This window comes from Thunnus maccoyii, chromosome 15 (genome assembly GCF_910596095.1).
Source record: "Thunnus maccoyii chromosome 15, fThuMac1.1, whole genome shotgun sequence".
Classification (NCBI taxonomy): Eukaryota; Metazoa; Chordata; class Actinopteri; order Scombriformes; family Scombridae; genus Thunnus; species Thunnus maccoyii.
Window position 1 is genome coordinate 29,215,624 of NC_056547.1, and position 23,421 is coordinate 29,239,044.

General features: G+C 38.3%; 1 protein-coding gene across 1 annotated transcript; it reads left to right on the forward strand.

Annotated features, from left to right (window-relative positions):
- Positions 1-81: 81 nt before the first annotated feature.
- scin (scinderin) lies at positions 82-22,769 on the forward strand. The gene is made up of 16 exons (XM_042436553.1): positions 82-1,101; positions 7,034-7,188; positions 9,384-9,545; positions 9,662-9,811; positions 11,288-11,380; positions 12,818-12,950; positions 13,071-13,159; positions 14,691-14,906; positions 15,506-15,627; positions 16,474-16,564; positions 18,400-18,570; positions 18,665-18,842; positions 18,938-19,059; positions 21,399-21,476; positions 21,561-21,621; positions 22,518-22,769. Exons 1-16 carry the CDS (start codon positions 909-911, stop codon positions 22,679-22,681), a joined length of 2,178 nt encoding a protein of 725 aa, XP_042292487.1. The 5' UTR covers positions 82-908; the 3' UTR covers positions 22,682-22,769.
- The last annotated feature ends 652 nt before the right edge of the window (positions 22,770-23,421 follow it).

A 23,421-nucleotide genomic window follows, 5' to 3' on the forward strand; every position in this document is an offset into this window, starting at 1 on the left:
TAGCACAATTAAGCTATAGTAGCTAACATTAGCCCAAGCGTGCAGCACTCAGTGTTCCCAGTAAGCTAGCATTAGCTTTGGTCCAAGGTAGCGGGTCGTGTTTCCAGAGAGTGAAAGGCAACACCCCGCACTCTTTATTTGGAAGGTCCTGGCTCCATAACCTGAAACTCTGGGCTTAAAACTGGCGTCATATATATATAGTCTTTTGGTACACACTAAACAAAGGAGATACATGTTAATCAGTGAACTCTAGAGTTGCTGGTAGGTGTATTTTTGTTATTTATCTGGTAAATCCACATGAACCAGCACCAAACAGCGGAGAGACATCTAGCCAGTGAACATAGTGGAGCAAAAAAATAAATAAAACAACATATTTTGTTATATTGGAAATTCAGGTGGACCCAAACATGATTCTAAATGAATGCTAATGTTGCTCTGTGTCTGCTGGATGTGTTAAGCTAGTTTGCTAACATATTCACTGTAACAACTTTATATAGTGACAATATGCTAATGTTGCTGCCCATAAGTTTCCACTAAAAAATGTATTGTTTTGATGACAAAAACATATTAATTAGTTTATTATGAATATAATGAGGCAATATAATTACTTTTCTTTGGTCTATTTTCTTCTGTCACCAAAAAAAGAGTGGGTGTGCACGTGCATTTGTGCTGAAAAGCTTGATTCATTCGTGTGTATTTGAGGGTGCTGGTGTGTGTTCTTTGGCAACATGTGGACACACCCACTCAGTGTGTGTAAGGGCTATTGAAAGCACACTTTACTGCTGCTGTACAGTCAGTCAGTCCTCAGGAACAGAGCAGCAGTGTGTGCCTGCTCTCAGCCATCCCACCTTCCTCTCACCTCGCCTGGGATCCTCACTCAACATCACACTATCAAAACAGCAGCAGACATGGTGCTCTACCATCAAGAGTTCACCAAGGCAGGCAAGACAGCTGGCCTGCAGATATGGAGGATTGAGAATCTGGAGTTGGTCCCTGTGCCCGAGAGCTTACATGGGAACTTTTACACTGGAGATGCTTATGTGATTCTCTACACTGTCAAACAGAGGGACAGCTTCTTCTACCACCTGCACTACTGGCTGGGTAAGCGACTGAGGCCCAACGCTTTTTTAATTGGGTCTTTTTTTACTCCCCTCACTGAAAATAAGGGGAATGAGTGGTAAATACATGTGATAATATACCAAGTCATTCTAGACATGAGAGGAAAGGGGTGTAGACAAAGTCCTCCAGGGTAAGAGATATATATCCTATCAGATTCTCAAGAAGTACTCAGCTACGTTCTAGGAAAGCAATTGAATGACATTATGTTTATGCTGCAATGCTATCTGTACTCAAAGATCATAACTGGTGTTCAGATTTAGACATCAACAACCCTTTTTACACCTAGAAATGTTATGCAACAGTAGCGCTTCAGTTACTTCAGGACACTAGAATGTCAATTTTTCCAGTTTGACTGCTCACTCAGCCAGTGCTTCTTTGCATGTCAGTCAGTGTGTCAACAGACTGACAATTATCCTATGAGCTGTTTTCACACTGAGTCCGTATGAAAACATGTACACAGTGACACAGCACTGTCTGGTAAGAGCAGAGGGAGGAAAAAAAAAACTTGCATTAGGACTCATCATTGCTATTTGAAGGCACTGCCTCTGTGTCATAGAGCTTCACCATCATCCAAAAACTATTAAAAACATGTCACTGAGCCACAATGTTACACCGGGTGACATGTTCCTTCATTAACATGAACACAAACACACACACTGTGGTTTATTTTCACCCAATCCTGCACACACCATTCTGCTGGCACAAATACTCACTAGAGCACCAAATGTGGGTTAATCTGCTGCTGAAAATATTCCCCAACAAATGAATTAACCAATAACTGAATCAATTAAAACTATAGTGACCAGATTTTATACAGTAAAAGTATCCATTCTTTTTAAAAAAGTAAAATAATCCTTTAATTATCATTGCAATATATATCATGTATATATTCTGCTCCCCCAAAACTAAGAAAAAGACAAGTAAATAAAAATAAACTTACAAAAAGAAAAATACAAAAAAAGAGAGAGGAGAGAGAGAATGGTACCTTTAGAAAAAAAAGAAAAAGTAAATGTATAATTACAATTGTCTTGAGAAAAGCCAAACTAAAGCCATGACAATCACACTTTTTTGTTAAGTCTTCACATGAAGTTTTTGTGTTTGTTTCAAGTTTTTAAGCAAATATTAACAAGTATTTTGGGCATATACTTAATGCAGTACAATACAAAGCTGCCATCTCTTGAAATTCAACCCCAAGGCAACAAGCAGGAAGTAATATTCGTTATGAAAATATTGAAATATTGTGGTGGTGCAGAGATGTCCTGGCCTACACATCATGTTCTACAGACTTAAAAAAACATCTTTGTTTGGTACAGATCCCTGCTATAATCACACCAGAATCATTTTAATATGTTTTTCAATGAAAATAAGAATAATGATGTGAAAATCATCATTCCCTCAAATATCGCAAATCATGTCGCAACTGCAATATCAGTCAAAATAATTGCAATTAGATATTATTTCAAAATTTTATGAGCTCATGGTTTGTTTGGTTGTATGTAACTTTAAGATTCTCCAAATGCAGTTTCAAGCCGGTTTCAACCCTTAACTTTATATTCATTTATTGTTATTTTATATAAAAAAAAGTTTTGCTTGTAGAATCTTATATTATAAATATTCCTCTGAAATGTAATGTGTTTTCTCACTTCTGTATTTAGCAATGCAGATAGTTTACATTTTATATGCATTTCATCTTTATTAAAAAAATAGGGACACTGTTCCTGGAAACAGAGTACAGGATGCTTTTTTTCACTGCTGTAAGCACTACAGTAATATCTAAACTCTATTTGCCTACATTGTATTGTCAGAAATCTCAAAACCTTCACAAATCAAACAAACTGTGTGCAAGGCTGCGCATAGTTTTGGCTGACCATCAGAGGTACATGAGAGAATATGTTTGGCTTCTGTAAATTCAAGTCTGGTGTCATTCCTTACTGACAGTTGTTCCTGAATGCTGACTGTTATGTGTAAAGTGACTCCAAGAATGCTGCTGATTGACTCACTGGCGCAGATGTTTCCTATACTGAGTGTTTTCTAACTGTGATTCCTGTCAGTACTGGACAGACAAGAGAGCTAATTTGCTTCCAGTGAAGATGAAGCAGTGATTAATTTTAAATGACTTGCAAGACTGCATGCCATATTCGGTGTGTGTGCCCCAGAGCAGGGTAAGAGAGAAAAGCATGTTTATCAAGCCGATTCTGTTCAGGAAATGAGATGTGAGTGCACAGCAGGTAGTCACACAAATGAGAATACTAAAGAGGCCCATTGGGAAAATAATAGAGAAATAATAATTGGTGTTGGTGTGAGCAAGATTTTGCATACAGCTTGAAGTTATATGCTTAATCTATTCTTATTTTTTATTCACAGATTAGAAACATTGTTTAAAGCTGCATTAATCAATTTTTTAATATTAACAATCAATCACATGACTATGTGTAATGTGGAAGGGGTCACTCGTAGTGACAAAATCACAATCACCAAAATCACCAACTCTGCAGTTCGCCTGAGCTCTACTGAGCTTTTTAGCCTCTTTTAGCTTATTGTTTTAGTTTTATGGCCTGCAAACACCACTCATCTTTCTTTCCAGCAGCAGCAGCAACTGTTTTTAGTGAAAAAGTTGAAATAAACCCAGTGTACACTACCTGCTCAGCATCAAACAGCAGACAGACATAGTTGGAGACTAGCTGGTGAACATAGTGGAGCATTTAGCAGCTAAAGAGTCAGATATTTTTCTCAGGAGTTGGTGGAGACTTACAGGTAGACACAAGCACTACTCCAAATGAACACTAATGTTGTTCTGTGTCTGATGGATGTGTCAATAGACAACACATTGGTCATATATCAGCTTTATAGTGTAACAATAATACAGTATGTCAGTTTTTTTTTTAGCTTGTTCCACTGCCACCAATTGGAAAAAAAAAAAATTCAGCTTTTAAAAAATGATCCCAAATTTCCTTAAATGTTATGCTATGTACAGTCAGCCACCAGTAACCAATCTGAGGTGCTCTAGACCTTCAGGGTCTCTAAAGGATTGTGATTGTTGAGAATTTTTTCTAGCATAAGCACCACTAAAATACAATATCGTCTCAAATGATACATTCCTTACGGCAGGTCATGCATTATTCTCTGGATCAAATTTACATTCTGCCAAAGTTATTCCTACATTTATTCCAAATTTTTACCAGATTACCACAAACAGGGGATCAGTTGGGTGTAGACAGCTAATTTTTGCCAACTTTTAACAGGTCAATCCAGCCATGCTAGCAAAGAGTTGTGATTGATGTAATGCTAGAGCTAGACTCACTTAGTTCAAAGTTATCTATCGTGTATAACCAACAACAACAAAACACCCAAAGCTAAACACATTTCTTCCATAAATTTAGCCTCTCTGTAACAGATGTGCAATATAGGGAGTAAACGACCCCATCACTTTCTAACTTGTCCATCTTTGGTTCAATATTGAGAGGACATCTTCCACTGGTTTTCTTGAGATACAGACCAGTTGTTTTTTCTGTTCAGAAGGTGCTTTGTGGTTACCTTTTTACCTACAGAAAGCTCTGACATTTGGGATAGTCACAAGCAAACTGGACTGATCTTGGAGAATTGAATTCTATTAATCCTCCTGCATTTAAACAGTGGCTGGACTTTCTCTATATAAATTCTTGCTATTATAGAAATTGTTTTGGTGAAAATTTTAGTAAGAGCTGGGAAACAAGAACTTTAAAGGGCCACTCCACCAATTTTACACATGAATGTCAGTTTACTTGTCAAGAGGAGTACTGCTCAGCCTGTGAAAATAATTGTGTAATGTGTTCAGAGGCTTGAGCTTTGTCAATAACTCTGGCAATGTCGTAATGATGTCATCAGACTAGCAATGTCCTGCTAGATTTACAAATCTCAAACAGAAAGCCTATGTTACAAACTGAGGACATGGAGTTTGGAAGATTTGGGTATTCACCAGGGTTAAAAAACACAATCGAGCTGAATTATGAGGAATGTAGGATCCAGTATTTTGAACCATATTAGGGAGTAAAAGACTGGAAATCTCACCTGCTGTTGCTTTGAATTTGACCGTTCTCTTTTTTTTGTGTGTGTGTGTGTGTGTGGAAAAATATAGTTTCTAAATTGCATTATCCTAGTAATGACCAACATACATACATTCTAATAGCTAAAAAGAGGACCACTTTCATTGTGGTTGTACAAAGCTAGTATGTTCTGAGGTTAAGGCACACAGATTTTGATCAGTAAGCGTACTTCCTTCCTGCGTTTTCTCTCTTTCCATTTCCTCTTAGAGTGGAAAGTCAATACGACTAAGATGTTTACTTGCTTTTGCCTTCTTTCTGAAAACCCATCAGCATTAATCATTAACCATCATTCATTCAAATGGACAGCTAACATGCTTCCTTCCTGCTCCTCCCGACCACAAAACACTTTCCATGCAGTTTGTTTACATCGCTGTCACCTACTCACAGTAGACTGTAGTCAGATCATCAGTCAGAACAAATGACAGTATAACACAACAAGCATTTTGACAATGAATAGATGTTGATGTCTTCTTGCATTGCCATCTATCTTTATGGGGGTATTTTTGTGTCATAAGCCTTCAAAGAAACAATATAAGCACAAGCTGAGATACAACTGACTAGCCAACTTGAAGAGTGCACTAGAATGCAGATCTCCACCACGTGTGTACAGTCAAGATGGCGGTGAACAGAAACAGGTATTTATTCACCTTGTATCATGCCTAACTTTAGTGGAAGATAACATATTGGGTATGGAATTAATCATCAGATGCTCCTGTTCAAGATGAAACCAAACTTTTCTATGGATGTTTTTGAGCCATGACAAATGCCAAAATGTGGCCTGCAACAATAAGCCTTGTTTTTAGCCTAGCCTAGATTACCGGAAATGCCTTTTGCTATGTTGTAACGCATATAGTAAAATGGTTAGGACTGATGACAAGGTGAAAATCTAAGTTTTATGATAGGCTCGTAAGGAATAGCATTTAGGTTTTTCAAAAATTGTTAATCACTGCAACTACAAGAATTCCTTAAGCATACAGTCATAAATGTGCACAAAACAAAAAATATTAGGCTGATGTGTCCAGGAGTATGTAAGATTAGCTGTGGACAAATACACAGACACACAGATACATGGACACACGCACACACGCATACACGACCAAACGCATGAACACCTACACGCCCTACAGTGGCCAAGTTCAATATCAAATAACAAGTTTATCCTATCAATTACATACAGTTTCCAAAGATATTTGAATCTGATAAATATATTATCATATTGTGCAGATTTTGTAAGGGTTTACATGTGCACAAGTTTGTAAGTTATTGGAAGAAATTAGGTTATAGGAACTGTTTTTCCTCACTGCCCTCATGTCTCTGAAGTCATAAGTTACCTACATTCAGCTGCAGTAACCATCTTAAGTGCACTTATTATTTGCTGTTTGAATTTTTATATACTCAGACTTGAGTTGTGTTGGATTATTTTGGACACAAATGTGAGTAATGTTTATTTCCTTTCAACCCTTTACTTGTGTAATTACCTGGGCTTCATCATGATACTGTACTCTTATAAAACCCAGTTAGAAACACAAACTGTATGGCCAATAATATCAGTACCAATATCAGTTTTCGCCAGTAGAGTCTGAACCTTACCCTATTTAAAGAGGCTTTGTTTATTGTTTACACAAAATTTAAGAAATCAGGATACTGCACAAACACTTACCAAGTACAAATGCAGTAAATGCAGTGAATGCACAAGATGATTCCATGAATATTCAGTGTTGCTGTCTGGCAAATGCGTGATAGGAAGAACCCATGGATTCTAATATAAATTCAACAGAAATGAATACATCCATCCAGTGTCCTTCATTTGAGCTTTTGTTTGTTGTTTAAAGGGAAGGAGTGCAGCCAGGACGAGAGTACTGCGGCAGCCATCTTTACTGTGCAGCTGGACGACTACCTTGGGGGAAAGCCAGTACAGTATCGAGAACTGCAGGGCGTGGAGTCAACAGCCTTCACCAGCTACTTCAAGGGAGGGATCACCTACAAGGTACAGATCGAATTCATTAGTTGAACTGATATCCATATCAGTATATTCACATACACTGACCTTTAACTAACAAACAATCACTTGCAGTCCCTAGAGGCTGAAAAGCTCATGACACTACACTAAAGCGTTAAACAACATGGAGGCAATTTTATTTAAAAAAAACACACAGGCTTTTCTAGGAGTCTGAAAAAGTTTGTGCTAAGGGTGGCACTAGAGATAAGGCCTTGGGGCTACAAAAGAAAACATGGTTCATCCTCTTGGAAGTGTGGCAGATTATGTTTTTCTCCTTTCTTCTTTGTCTATCTATATATTTACATCTGTATGTCAGCTGTTGTGGACTGGTTTTTACTTGTATTGGTTTTTTTCGTGTTTTGTTTTTTTGCACTGCAACTGGTTTGGCTCTGCGGCTCTGTCTGCGCTTAGTTCAGCCAGGAGTGAACTGAAGCTGTCCATTTAGGACATTAGGAATGCAACTGGGTTCACTGTAATGTTCATACATGTTCAATGTGTGTTTTCATTTTTTTTTCTCTTTTTTGGCTTGTATTTGTAGATTACCCCCTGTGTTGTGTTCTCCCTTTGGTCAACTGGGTGTGCATGTGGTGTGTGTGTGCATTTTTTTTTAGTTGACGTTTATGTCTTCTGTGCTCCCCCCTCACTGTCCACACTGCTTGATTTTGCCAATTTCTTGAGGTGCTAATTTTTATTTTAAAGTTTGGAGACGTTCTTGTTTTTTTTAAAAAAAGAATATTATTAATGAAGTTTTTGTTCTGTGTTTTTCGGGCCTGTGTGACACTATTAAAAACTCCCCCTGCTCTTGTCATATTCTTGGCGTAGTTGACAGGATTAAAAAAACTTCTCCCGCTTTTGCTACAGAGGCATAAATATGCGTAGCACACTTTATGGCATCTGCCTGTAAGACTGTTGGGGATTCTGTGTGTAAATCTTAAATTTGGGTTGAGGGTTGATCCAGTAGAAAGAAAATCGAGCCTCCAAATTGAGAGGCTTCCCAATCAAGTCAGTGATAGTATTCAGAACAAATGGATGGCACCATCAGATGCAAAAAGGTGAGAGAATTTAATATGCCTAATATGTGCACCAAAACAGGTGCTATATTGTTTTTTGTATTCATGTTTTTATATTATAACGTATTTATTATGTCACTTCCTGACATTTCTACATTTCTACAGACAGGTTAGTATAAAATTCTGATTCTGCCTGAGTAAAAGCACCAATGTGTTTCAACCCAGGACTGCTGATTCACCTTTTCTGTTTTCTTCATGTCATTGAGTTCCTGTATTTGTGCTCATATTGAGTATATTATATTCTCTCACTTTTTTGAATCAAGGGGTTGCTAAATGAAAAGTCAGGGTCGCTAAAACATCAGGAATCATCCTTTGGGGACCATGGATTTCCACATCAAACTTTATGGCAACCAGGGGCCTTCAGTGGTTTGGAATTACTGCTTACATGTAGATCACAAATGGTAGCAATGTCACATTTCATAAATGATCACAAATTCACTTTGATTGATTTTCTTTCATGAGCAGATGAAAGCCAATGAGGACAAGAAGTTCTTCCATGACAACTGAGCAACTCCATCTGCTAATGAAGACTGTGTGATCCAGTCAAAACGTCCAGAACAATCATGTTGAATGGACCTTGAGTTGAGATTTTTTTCACCAAATTAGATATTTGGTGTATAAAGTTGACGTTTGGAATGAGGGTTGTGGAAGAGGAAATGTCAGGAGGTCACCAAAACATTATTCAGTCTCCAAAATGAAAGGTCCTGCATGGACCATGTGCATCCACTTGAAATTTCATGGTAATGTGGCCGGTAGTGGTTTAACTGATTCCACATTTATTGAAGGGCTAATCAGTACTACACCATCAGTTAATGTAAAGCTATTAGATTTAAAACAACAAATATGTAGCAACACATACATTTTTGGGTTTTGAACTCTAATGGATATAATGTTGATATTAGTATTGATTTTCAGAGACCCAAGTTGTTTGAACTGGAGTTTGAATCATAACTGAGTCGCAGCTGGTTTTCCATAAAACCTGTTGCAGCATTATACTTGGCTGCAGTGACTGCAGAGGAACAGTGACTCATGAGACAGAAAGAGAAATTAGAGTCAAGGGTAAACAGAGAACTGGAAGATGGTTGACAGCATGCTGTGTTCTCTGCCCCTCAGACTGGAGGCGTGGCCTCAGGTTTCCACCATGTGGTCACCAACGACCTTTCAGTGCAGAGACTCCTCCACATCAAGGGCCGACGGGTCGTCCGGGCCACCCAGGTCCCCCTCAGCTGGTCCAGCTTCAACAGTGGAGACTGCTTCATTGTGGATCTCGGAAATGTAAGTACACATTGTTTTCCTGCTGTATGTTTGCAAAGGGAGGGTTGATCAAACTGGACAATCTTTAACATCTAAAAGTCTACCCTGACTCTCTACCTGTGTTTACCTATTTTTAGAAGATCTACCAGTGGTGTGGATCCAAGTGTAACAAGTTTGAGCGACTGAAGGCAGCGCAAGTGGCCAGAGGTATCCGTGACAACGAGAGAAACGCCCGCGCTGAGCTTGTGGTTGTTGAAGAAGGAAGTGAACCGTCTAAGTTAACTGATGTGAGTTTCAACAGGTTCTATTTGAAATTCATTCATGTATGTAGCCCTTTATCACAGACATCAAAATATATACAGAATCAAGATAAATACAGAAAAAAATTGACCAAAGATCTAACAAATAATCAATAAATAATAGGACAAAATGATGTAATAGAGGAGACGACAGGACTTAGAATATTGAGTCAGAGTTTATTCTCGGAAACAGTAGTTTGTCAAAGAAACAAAAAAACAAACCTCAGACATAAAGCTAGTAAGTAGATCGTGAGTTAAGATTTCACGATAAAATATCTTGTATTGAAAGTTCACAGACTGGCCTGAAGAAGGTGGTAGCGAATGTCAATGGGTGTCCAACATGAAAGGGTTCATGTAATAATAAAAATTATTAGGAACCATGATCTGGGGACTATCTATACCACAATTCATATCAATCTGAGTTGCAGATATGATCCTCCGTGGAATCAACCAGTGAACAAATAGATATCACCAGATCCTCAGACCCTGCTGCTAGCAGTAGCCTACAACAAGACTGACAGTTTACAGCCATGCTAGCTGCTCTCTGAGGCTGCACTTGAGCTAAATGCATTGCATGCAAATACATTCTAACCAGCTGTTAGAATGTATCCTCTAGGGATCCTGAACATCTGTTGTGAAATTCATGTAATTGATGTTGAGGTATTTTACTCTGAACCATAAAAATTAACCTCATGGTCAAAGTCTGTAGGATTCATCCTTTGGAGAACATGAATGTCTGTACAGAATGTCACAGCAATCCATCTGATAGTTATCAAGATATTTCACTCTGGACCAAAGTGGTGGACCAACAGACAGGCAGACTGACATTGCCATCCCTACAGCCATGCTGTAACCCAACCATATCTAAATAACCTAGCAATAATACCAAAAAACAGAGAGGACTTGAGCACATTGATAAATTTGCAGCCTTTAATTGTGCAAACTGACTAACGTTTCAACACTAATGTGTCTTCATCAGAGTCAGAGTCTCTGACAGCAAATTTATCAGTGTGCTCCAGTCCTTTCTGCATAGAGAACCCTGTTCTAACAATAACACATTTGTTGGTTTGCAACAGGAGTGCATAGACCAGTGCACAACCATCTGCCTTAGCTGGCTAAATATAAAAACACTATTAACATCTGAAAACAACATGTGCACACTCAAATGTTTTCCGGTCATTTTCATAAAGATCTCCACCCACCTTGAAATGCCTAAAAAAACAATTAAATCTCTTCAACAAAACTGTGAATCATACAGTGTTAATATTTGTCAAAGAGCAATCCCCCACCTCCACCATGAGTGACTTGGATTTTATTTTGCAGGCCCATTATATTTTCCATTATTGCCTAATGTGTTGATAGTGTGGCTTTGGTATACTTGGATATTCTGTAGTTTCCTGATAATGAAAATGGATGCTTATCTTAAATGGATGCATTAATGGCTTGTAATGTAATTTTTCGCAGGTCCTCGGAGTCAAGCCTGAGCTATCAGAGGGAGATGATGATGACGACAGAGAGGCAGACATATCCAATAGGAAAATGGCCAAACTGTATATGGTAGAGTACTCACACACATGAAAACAAGTATCAGTAATTCAATGCAATTTATGTCTGTCTAACAGTGAAACAGAAACAAGAAAAACTGAACACAACATTTTGTTTGGCGGCTTTGCTGGTTGTTTGACTTAACTGGAAGGAATGAGCCTAAATAAGCCTAAATACCATAATTATACTGGCCAGAAAAGAATTATTGATTCATTCTATCACACAAAATGAGACAGATGCTTTTAACTACTGTGGTGTCATGCATTAACACCTCTGATGCCCTAAAAAGAAAATCAGAGATGAAAGTTCAGTGAAGCCAGAATTGCTAATATCCTTCCTGCTTCACTGGAGCACTTCACAAGAAATTTTATAGCCTCTGCAATACTGCTACACCCAAAATGTGTCTATTGATGTAAATTATATTCAAGATTCCAATGAACTTAACAGAAATATGTGTAAAAATGTACTTGAGTATTCCCACTTAATGGAAAAAGTGCAGTCATAAAAGTATGTTTGATTAGTTTGATACATAATTCTAATGAAACCACAGGACATCATCAAAGTTTTAGTTTTATTCTGGAGGTTTGCAAGTTAAAACAGTATATTATGTAAAATAGAGTATTGATTGTTATATACTTAAAATTCTGAACCACTCAGCTTCTGACCACATAAACTCAAAAGCTGGATAGATTAACATCTTATACAGGGAAACTTAGTTCTCAGCAGTCAACAGAGTTCACTGCTGAGAACCTATGTATGTATATTATGTAAGTATGATAGTCGGTTCCATTTTGGATCCGGTCCCGGCCAGCAAAACATCCAGATTTGTTAAGCTCTGATGCTAGCAGGTCTGTTATCGAACCTTTTATCTTTCCTCATTCATGTTCATTAGAAATAAAACATTAGAAAACATAAAGGGAGCAGCTTCTCATTTTACCTGAATTAGCTGTAGCTAACCTTAATTCTGTACTGGCTAAAATGAAAAGTGTGTCTATTCTCTGGTTAATGTCTTCTCTGCAGCTGGTGTCTGTATTCAGACAAAGATGTTTGTATATGAAGACACATCACTCTGTAACATCAGTGAACAACCAGCAGTGGTCTGTGTGTTTTTGTAATTTGGCAGAGTGGAGACTCTTCTCTAGAGAAATGACCATATCATATAAACATTTCAATCTGATAAGCTTCATAGTTGTGAATCACGTTCTTCAGTATTTGGAGTAAAATAATACAATAATATATATATATATATATTATTGTATTATTTTGTATTATATACACACGACCACTTAATATTCCTTACATACAGATGACATTGATCTCAATAGTTCCCTATGCTCATCTCAATAGTTCCCTATGCTCATATTATAAGTCAACCAGCAAATGTGACAGTACAAAACACCCCCTGTATTTCTTTAACAGTTGGCACATTATTTGTGTGTGTGTCACCAGGTATCTGACGCATCCGGATCCATGAAAGTGACCATTGTGAAGGAGGAAAACCCTTTCCTCCAGAGTGACCTGCTGTCAGATGAATGCTTCATCCTGGATCATGGCCAAAACAATATGATATTTGTATGGAAAGGTAATCAGGCAGCACCACTGGAGTATTTCAGCATATGCTTTGAATGTCTTTCTGACTGTGCAGCAGGCTGTGTGGGTTTTTTCATATAAACATCAGTCTCCTCTTATTTATCTCCAACAGGGCATAACGCCAACCCCAGTGAGAGAAAGGAGGCCATGAAAACAGCCGAGGGCTTCATCAAACAGATGGGCTACCCAGCCAACACACAGGTTGATCAACACACACATTCATTTTCACTTTTGCACTTTTACACTGTGTTGTTTACATTTTTTTTTTTTTGAAAAATGCATGGTATTTTAGTTGATAAAATTCTAATCCTAATATGAAATGAAATTCATTTCTCACAGATGATGATCCGATATATTGACTTGGCCTTTCAAATCAAACTCATATCGGCAAAGCCTGTTGTTCAATGTAATGAAACCCAATGGATCAATGGATATGATGTTTTATTGTCAGTGCACAGTTTATTACTGTACTACCCAACTAAGATGACTCTGATTATAAGATGACCCCCCTTTTCCAACCTTTTTTTGGAAAAAGACTTTTTGATACAAACTTAGGAAATTTTGTCTAAGATACTATTATCCAAAGAGAAGAGAGTCGTCATATTTGAAGCCTTTTCGCTCATAAAAGTGAAATAACACCATTAAAGCAGAACATAAATGGCGCACTTCTGTTTCTTGTCTCTAAGCAGTCAAAATGATTTTCTAGCATTTTTAGACTGTTTGTCTGAGCTCCTCCTCATCAGTAACAGCAGTAATTATTGACAGATGATACAGTACCCACTTCACTCATCATGACTTTATTTCCTCTGCGGCAGAAAATCACATTAAATGAGCCTTCAGATACTCCAGCAGGTTAAACTGAGCTAACCAAACACTTTAAGCACTGACTGACTCTAACAGACTCACTGTAAACAGACTGGAAGACATTCTCCAATAAGACAACCCCCACACTTTCAAATGTAATTCTATGAATTCATGGGCCACTATGGTAATCCTCAGACAACAAACTTTGTAACCATTGTCTAGATTATGTGAATGCTCAATAACATGGAAATTCTTCCCATCTCTGCCATCCATCCCATATGATGTGAACATGGCATGAGGCAGATGTCTTATAAATACTGATCACAGTCATACATGATACAAGTACAGCTGGCCCATACAAACTTACCCAATTAGTGAACTAACTTCAGCCTGCTGTCTGAAAGATTTTTTGTCTGATTGTGACTGATTGAACTTCCCAAACATGTGATCAGTCACTCATTCACCTGCTGAACTGACTGAATCAGATCAAACATCTCGTGTCATGATCACTGTTGTAACTAAATGAGGGGTTAAACAACTGCTTCCCTCTTTGTGGCTTTTGTTGGATGATATAGCGTCTCTGCTTGTTTTCCCTGCAGTTTAACATCATAAATGTGTAATAATTTCTTCTGATGTTACTTGAGGAACTTTTTATATAAGCAGATGTTGGCTACACCAACTTTGACAATCCATACATTGATGAAAATGAAAGCTGAGAGGAAATGTTGTTGATAATTGCTTTTGCATCAAGCTAAATATTTTTATGCATCTAAGTTCAAAACCAGGGTTTCTCACTGTTGTTTAAAGGAATACACCAGTAATTTATACTTCTATAAAGCTGGAAGGCTTGTGAGAGACAGATGTCAAAAAGTCTGGTCAAAATTGAAGCAGCAATGCTAATAGTGTTGTTTCTGTCGCGTGTGTGCAGATCCAGGTGCTGCCGGACGGAGGAGAGACTCCCATGTTCAAGCAGTTCTTCCTTGGATGGAAGGATAGAGACCAGAGCGAAGGCTTTGGGAGAGTGTTCGTCACTGAGAGGATTGCCAGGATCCAGCAGGTGGAGTTTGATGCCTCCAAGCTCCACAAGTCCCACCACATGGCAGCCCAGTATAACATGGTGGATGATGGGAGTGGAGACACACAGGTACAGACTCAAGTTGAAACTATAAGATACATCTGATATAGTTGTACTAGATAAAGATAAATGAATAACTTATGACAAAGAAAAAATATGTTCTAAGTAAAAAATATAAAGTTAAAAAGTAATATTGATAGTAGGCAAGCTGGGTCTTCTGGGATTGTAATTTACAAAACAAGCCCCTGGCAAATATGCCCAACCCCTGAGGTGGGGAGGGGGACCACCAGGGGAAGACAGCAGGGGCAGGGTGAAGAACATAATCACAGCAACAATTACCTGGATGTCCATGCAGAGCCCACCATCACTCTATATCACAAAAGTAAATGAAGGAATGTAAACACAGTTACAGTGGGGAAAAGCATGACATGGCCTGATCACATACAATACATCTGTCTAGTGTTGTAATGGTGATATCATATGCTCCTGCTTCAATTATAACCTCAGCTTTTTTGCCTCTTTTAGCTCATTATTTTGGTTTTACAGCCCTCAACTCCACTTTCATCTGCCTTGTTTCCAGCAGAGCCAGTAGGATTGACACTGACAGCTACTTTGCATCTTCTATCCTCACACATGGCCCTTAAAATTGCGCTGCTTCTTTCTCACAGATCTGGAGGGTGGAGAGCAGCGGTAGAGTCCCTGTCGAGCCAAAGAGCTACGGTCAGTTCTACGGTGGAGACTGTTACATCATTCTGTACACTTATGGGAAGAGACAGATCATCTACACCTGGTATGACACCATTCAGTCTCTTAGCTGGTTTTGCATAGATGACAAAGATACGCTCTAACACTCTGCACTGAGCTTCCTGATTTAGCTCTGCTGAATGTTGATCATATCTTTATTTCTTTGGTTTATTTTCATATTGTTCCAGCATTTAAATTGTCAGCTGTAATGTTCAAATGACCCATTAAATATATTTTTTTCTCCTCCCTAAAATATATACTTTTTATACTGTAACAATGAATCAACTCCGCAGTTCTGTAAAGCATTTTAGCCTCTTTCAACTCTTTGTTTTGCTTTTTTGGCACATTTACTGTTTGGTTCAGTCTAATCAGGCTGGTTAGCAGCAGTAGCAGCAGTGGGCAGCTGTTTTTAGAGAAAAAGCTCTGATAAACCCACTGTACACTAGATGCTCAGCACCAAACAGCAAACAGACACAGGTAGCAACTAGCTGGTGAACATAGGGGAACATGTAGTAGCTTAAGAGCCAGCTGTTTTTGTCAGGAGTTGCTGGAGACCAAACTAGAGCTTAAAGAGGTGTGAATATTGGAGTTATATTCATTATGTTCACCAGCTGGTCTCTAACTGTGTCTGTCTGCTGTTTGGTGCTGGGCAGGTAGTGTATGGTGGCTTTTTAGAGCTTTTTAACAGAAAATGATGCTGACATGAGACTGAACCAAAGCAATAAGAAATGGGCTGTTAAACCAAAAAAATGAGCTAAAAGAGGCAAAAATGTTCTGTTTGGAATGACAGAGTTGGTCTCTCTTAGTCACATTAAACAAAGTAACTTGATACATTGTTAGTACGAAATGCTTGTAGTGCAGCTTTAGACATATGTGTTGTTTTTGTCTGTAGGCAAGGAGCCAGCTGCTCTTTGGATGAGCTGACAGCCTCAGCCTTCCTGACTGTAGAACTGGATCGCTCACTGGGAGGGAATGCAGTTCAGGTACAGCCACTAATAGTGAAAATGAGCAACACATTCAATGGATGCTTGAAATTGCTCATAAATCTGAGTCTCTCTGCCAAGTGAAGCTAAATGATGTTTGCAGTGCTTTGCCACTTCTCATTTCTGATTCAATGAGCAAATGAGTCATAACGGGAAGTTCTTTTTTAAAGAATAATTCCAGTTTATGACAACTTGGATCTTATTTTAGCAGATCTGGAAACAAACTTACTGGAAAAAGAAACAAAGGTGAAACAGTAAAATTATTACTCAGACAGTCTGTTGTAACCATCCATCACTGTTTACAGACCTCCTGCTTCAACTTTGACCCACTGTACTTTGTAGTTGTGCTCACAGTTTATCAGCATAATGACATATGATTAGCAAAATCTCAGGTGTATCACTTTCACAACCTCCAAAAAAACTGATTTATTTTTAGGGATTTAGGGATTTTCCCAATCGTATACAGTACTGTATGAACTATATACTGGAATATATATATCATATAGTACTATACAGTAACTATACCTGTACATACACACATATCTACATACATATGTACATACACATACATTACACATACACACAAAACAATTATGTATACTGTAAATTACATAAATCAGGTTAGTAACAGGTATGTGCTATGTGTTGTTAAACAAAAACATCACAGCAAACAATAAGGAATACTAAAATTTATTAAAAAATATTTAATACCAAACTAACAGACTGAGAGGCTGTGTAGTGTAGTATCAGGTTAAAGTAACAAAAGACTGATCAGTAAGAATATCTTAATAGGATGTTGACATAGAGAAGGAAGGTTCCCTTTTTCACATAGCCCTTATCTAATCTGCCCATCATGGAAAAGGATATATTTTCATATGTGGTCACTCCAGTGATCAGGATGTCGCAGTCTGTAAATGACAACACAAGCACTGACTTCCACTGTTGGACAAGCAACCTCCTGTCTGGAAGAATGGCTGTTAGAATCCATTCACAAAACACTGAAGGAAATTTAAACTTTTGGAGATGAAATATCCTCCAGCACCAATAAGTGTAGGCAATAACAATAACCATCTGCATACAATCACCAATTTAAGGCCAGAATTCCTGGATTTCAACACAATTTTATAACACATGAATGAATGTGTTATAAAAGCTTATTGTTCTTATTTTTCGTCTGGAAGGAGTCCAGTAAACTCTATTAATAGGTTTGAAATGTATTAACTATGCGCATACATCATCATACATCTGTTGCTGAAAATCCAAAAATCCAAATCCTTTTCCAGTTGTTTTCAGTTAGTTTGTAGAGCTTCTCTTTCACAGTAATAGGGGTTAAAACAGAGGCTTTGTTGAGAAAACAAGAATGCGTGCGTCTGAATTTTGTGGCACTGGATATTTTTTTTTAAATGTCAGCATTGGATTGGATCTACACATAATGCCAATTACACTATATTTGCAAATTAAACTCTACTTACAAACTGATCACTGCAGAGCTCCCCCAACACCAGGACAACTACTCTCCAGCAAAATGAAGATTTGCCAACTCATAAACAAGGGTTATACCATAAGCAAGTCACATTTTAGCGATGTTACCATTTTCTCAAATCTAACAATGTTATCTCAACCGATAGAAATGATGGTCAAAAGTTAAGACACAAGTGGTTATAAACTAATTTTCTGTAAGTGCAATGGCTAACAGCTGTAGCATCTGTATCACCTCTTAATGAGCTTCCATTTTGTATAAAAATTCAGTTAGAGAAGGAAATCTTCCCTGAAAATGTTTTATTTCTGTTTCAAATGTATGTTTGGAATGAAGTTTTTTGTTGTTGTGGTTTCAGGTCAGAGTGTGCCAAGGCAAAGAACCCCCACATCTGCTGACTCTCTTCAAAAGTAAACCCCTCATTGTATACAAGAGTGGTACGTCCCGACTCGGAGGCCAGGCCCCACCACCTCCAACCCGACTCTTCCAGGTACGAAGGAATCTGGACACCATCACAAGAATCGCGGAGGTGAGTGATTTTCCTGCTGTTTGGACTTTGTTTATTAAAGGGAGTAAATGATGACTGAGATGTCTGAAGATGCTGCATGTCATGTGTGTTTCAGGTTGACGCTGGTGCTGCCAGTCTGAACTCCAACGACGCCTTCCTGCTGAAGATGGCTAATGGGAAAGGCTATCTGTGGATGGGTAAGGGGGCCAGTGAGGAAGAGGAAAGAGGAGCTGAGTACATGAGTGAAGTGCTGAACTGCAGCACCAAACGCATCGTGGAAGGAAATGAACCAGGTAGACTTGTTGGAACGTTCTCAGTCTGCTGTAGCATCTGTACTCAGTGGTCAGCGGCCCACCACCTCTCATTTCACCTTGTCTGTGTGTTGCAGATGACTTCTGGGCAGCTTTAGGGGGGAAGACAGAGTACCAGACCTCAGAGAGACTGGAGAGTCAGACCATGACTCACCCACCTCGTCTATTTGGATGTTCCAACAAGACTGGCAGGTTCATAGTGAGTACAATGTAGCACAGTCTGGAAGAGTCAAAAAAGTACATGTCCACTTAAATACAGAAAATGAAGTAAGACAAACATGTCAGCCAATGTGTCCCTAAACATTTAATTACCTTTAAATTTCATTATCATTCATACAACTTTTATGTTTTATATGTTAACCGCAATTCCAGGAAGCGTTAAAAAGGTCTGCAGTCATCATCTAAAGTAAATAGTCCTGACCTTTCGTTGTGACTTTTCAAATTGGATGATTTAAATCCTGTTCAGTACGCAGGATTTAAATCATCATTAACATCATAAAGAGTGTTGAGAGCTGCTTCTGGTTCATGGTCATTCTCAGTGTAATTTCCATGTGTTTTATTCATGGTAATGATCTGCTACAGGTCATGTGTGTTTCATGGCCTCGATCGAGGGACGGCTCCCACCGACACTGGATTTGATTTGCATTTTGTTCCACCAAGCTGTAGGCGGAAGTCGCCATGACTGCAGTGGCATCTCATTTGTAAATCCACACAATAACACTGACATGAATGTAAAGAATTTCAGTTTTTAACCTCTTTTGCCAAGAAATCTGACCAGAAGATCTTGTAGAACTGGTTACACAGTTGCAAATTGAAATGAAGGTGTCATCTAAAGAATGTAAACTTTTAACTTTTTTCTCTAATAGACGGCTTTTCACCTGCAAATCACCAAAACCACACTGACTGGGCTGTGCTGTTATCAGCTGCTCTAACACTAAACTTCAAATCTAGAGCAAAGCCTGCCTACACAGAGCCGATAGTGAGCCGTATCATCGTCCCAGCTGAAGTTTCACTTTCACTGTGATGTCTGTTTCACATTTTTATTCAGGAAATAGTGGGACATTTTGGGAAATACGCTTATTCGCTTTCTTGACAAGAGTTTAGATGAGAAGATCAATACCACTCTCATATCTGTACTGTAAATATGAAGCTACAGCCACCAGCCGGTTAGCTTAGCATTACCTTAGCACAGAGACTGGATGGAACCGGGGTAAGAGTGCTGGTAGATGGATTTTGTTACTACTGGACAGAGCCAGGCTAGCTGTTTCCCCCTGTTTTCAGTTTTCCAGCTTCATATTTACTGTACAGACAGAAAGTCTGTTGATTTATAATCACTAGTAATGCTGGCTGGAGCTCAGATTAGCAATTACTACACAGAGCTGTGACATCTGACCACTGTGGAGGTCGGACAAAAGCTATTGTTATTTTATTGTGTTTTTAGGCAGAATGTTTCCATCCACCTGTTTTTATGTGTGCATAAACACACCGGAGTGGAGACACTGGAAATTTAAAAAAAATTCTTGAAATATCACAAAAAAGTTTTTACACTTGGCTGAGGCGGAAAAGTTGTTGTGTGGATAAGAAGCAAATGTAAACAGACTTAATGAATAAATGATGATGTACATGATGTACATGACTGAAATATCAGTGAGGCTTCAGAACATCAGATCTGTGTGGAGCGATGAGTAGACTGTAACGTTCATCATATGAATACATGAAACAAACAGAAATGCCATATTTCTATCATGTTTTCCTCATGGTTTTCCATCATTTTAGCTTTGACTGCAGCTTTTTTAATCATCTCATTGTGTCCTCTTCTTCTGCAAAGGTTTAATGGCACCGACTGGAAACTGTTATATTCAACAAATATTCATTCACATTTTCTTTAGCAGATTTTCTAGAAATCCTGTTAAAATTTCTGCTACACTTGAATGGAAACTAATGACTAGCTTTAGAGGGGAGACTGCTGAGCCGAGAAATCTCTGCTTCCACTGTCAGTGTAAATGTGTTCAGCTGAATCAAGGATTGGCCTATATATTACTAACCATAAATCTGTATTTTTATTGTTATTAGTAGGTATTCAGCAAGTAAAATGTCCATGTGGTGGGTGCTGTTTGCTGATGATGGTTTGCTATGTTTTCATTTTTAATGTGTAGCATCAGTTAGTAATCAGACTCCAGAGTTCTTTATTTTTGCTTTGCACATAAGCGCCCTGACACCCTGATAGAAAATTCAGCAATGTTCAGTATATTAAAAAACTTTAAATGTGAACCAGCCCTTTTATCATTACTCCCTCATCTAAAATATCTTCTGCTCTAGCATGTATTATTTGATTTGATAAGCAACTTTAAATTGCAGGAGCAATCATTAACTTTTTTTTAAATGCACTTCTCCACAACACGAGTTGCGTGTTATATTTCTCATGTGGTGAAGTGAATCCCACACCAATCTGTGAGAAACTGCAGAGTTTTGAATTGGAGCTGATGGTAAAATACTATATGACCACATCGATGAGCTGAGTTATCATGTTGTGTGCAGATTGAGGAGGTTCCAGGAGAGTTCACACAGGATGACCTGGCTGAGGATGATGTGATGCTGCTGGATGTGTGGGACCAGGTACACAGCTGTAGAAGAACATGTTAAACCATCCTTCCATCCATCCTAAACCAAAGCTCTAACACTGACTGTCTTGTGTTGTAGGTATTCGTCTGGATCGGAAAGGAAGCCAACGAGGTGGAGAGGACTGAATCTGTCAAATCTGGTGAGGTTTGAGATTTTTTTAACTTAATCCATGAGGGTATGTGGTTTTGTAGTGTTGCTGTTTCATGGCTGCGACAGACTATAGAGAGGCAGCTGTAAGCAGGTTTTTCATTGGTCAGCACCAGGAGAGCTCAGAACCAACATGCATGATGGGTTTTACTGCTGGAGGCACAACAGAGATTCACTGATTGATTAAAGGCAGTTTAGAGCTTCTTGTTAACCCACCTGCTTGTCTTTAGACTGTGAGAAATAACTGGAGCACCTGGAGGACACAAACCAACTCTGTCTGCTCATGACTTCCATATACAACATTTTGTAAGACAGCTGCATGATGTTTGTTTTTTCATTAACATATAGAGGGAACTTTTTATTGAACCTATCTGTATACTTTCAGTCTGATGACCAGACTGAATTTCCATTTCCTTTCACTTCATGAATGGCATGTTTTCAAGGTAAAAGATGGTATAAAGTTGCTCATAAATCAAATATTTTAGCAGCAGGTTAGTAGTATATAAACATATTTTGTATCAGACAGGGCTGCATAAACACTGAGATATACTATATATATATAACATACTGTATAAGTTGTCTGATAGGGTCTGGAGCACAAGAGTCTGAGCTGAGCTCCAGATGTCTTCAAGTCCTTGAATGTGTAGAATGTTCTAGAGGAAACCTATAAAACCATTGATCTCTCTCATCCCTTTCATGTCTTTGAGTCGAACATCTCCACACATCAGCCTGGAATTTCTCTGTGTTGAAATTCAGATGTGTGAAACAGTTACCTCTTACTGCCACATGAGGCTGCTACTAACATGTGAAAATGATTTCTGGCACACAGCAGCCAGATGTTACTGTTATACACTGTGTTGTAACGGTGACTCCTTGTCTCTTTGGTAGCCAAACAGTACATCGAGAGTGACCCGAGCAGCCGGGACAAGCAGACTCCTCTGGTGGTGGTGAAACAAGGCCATGAACCCCCCACCTTCACAGGCTGGTTCCTGGCCTGGGACCCCGCTCACTGGGACACTGTCAGCAGGAGCATGAAGTCAATGAGTCTATAGATAAATACATACTGTATGTGCTGATCCACAGAAACACTTACATATTCATAAACATGCTTCCTGTGGCATTTTTAATCAGAAATCTGTTTGTACTGATATAACTGATATCAGTTATATTTACAGTGGCTCTCCACCCACATGTAGGGACAGCTTTTGCATGATTTCTTTCTATCCTGAGATACTGTTTCTATTGATGTAACTTAAACTGTCAAAGTTTGGCTTCTGAAGATGGGTATGAGACATATTGTAGCTCCTTTGGAATATTTTTGTATTTTTGTTTTGTTTTTGTTTTTATTAATCATTTGTTTGTATATGCACTATGAGTCATTTATATTGGTCTTCTCATCTCACTATCACAAAGAAAAGAAATAAGTGTAAATTTCCCAAAATGTTGAACTCTGTCTGACAATCCTTTTGTATGTATAAGTACATATTTCAATAACACCCTTCTCAAGCATTATATTAATAGTTAATAAATGGCTTAGAACACGCTTATATATCTGTAAGCAGATATAAGTACATTACGTGTCAGTAAATGTATTTTCCAACAGTTATAACTTGTATGAAGCACCTGTAACTGCTTTATGAACAGTTACTGAATGACTGAAATCACACAGCTGTAATCATATTAAACGTTATATGACTACAAACACAAACAAATAGTGTGTTAGAAAACATTTATTATCTGTTAATAACTTTAGAGGTGAAAAATTAAAACACATTTTTCATATTCATATCAA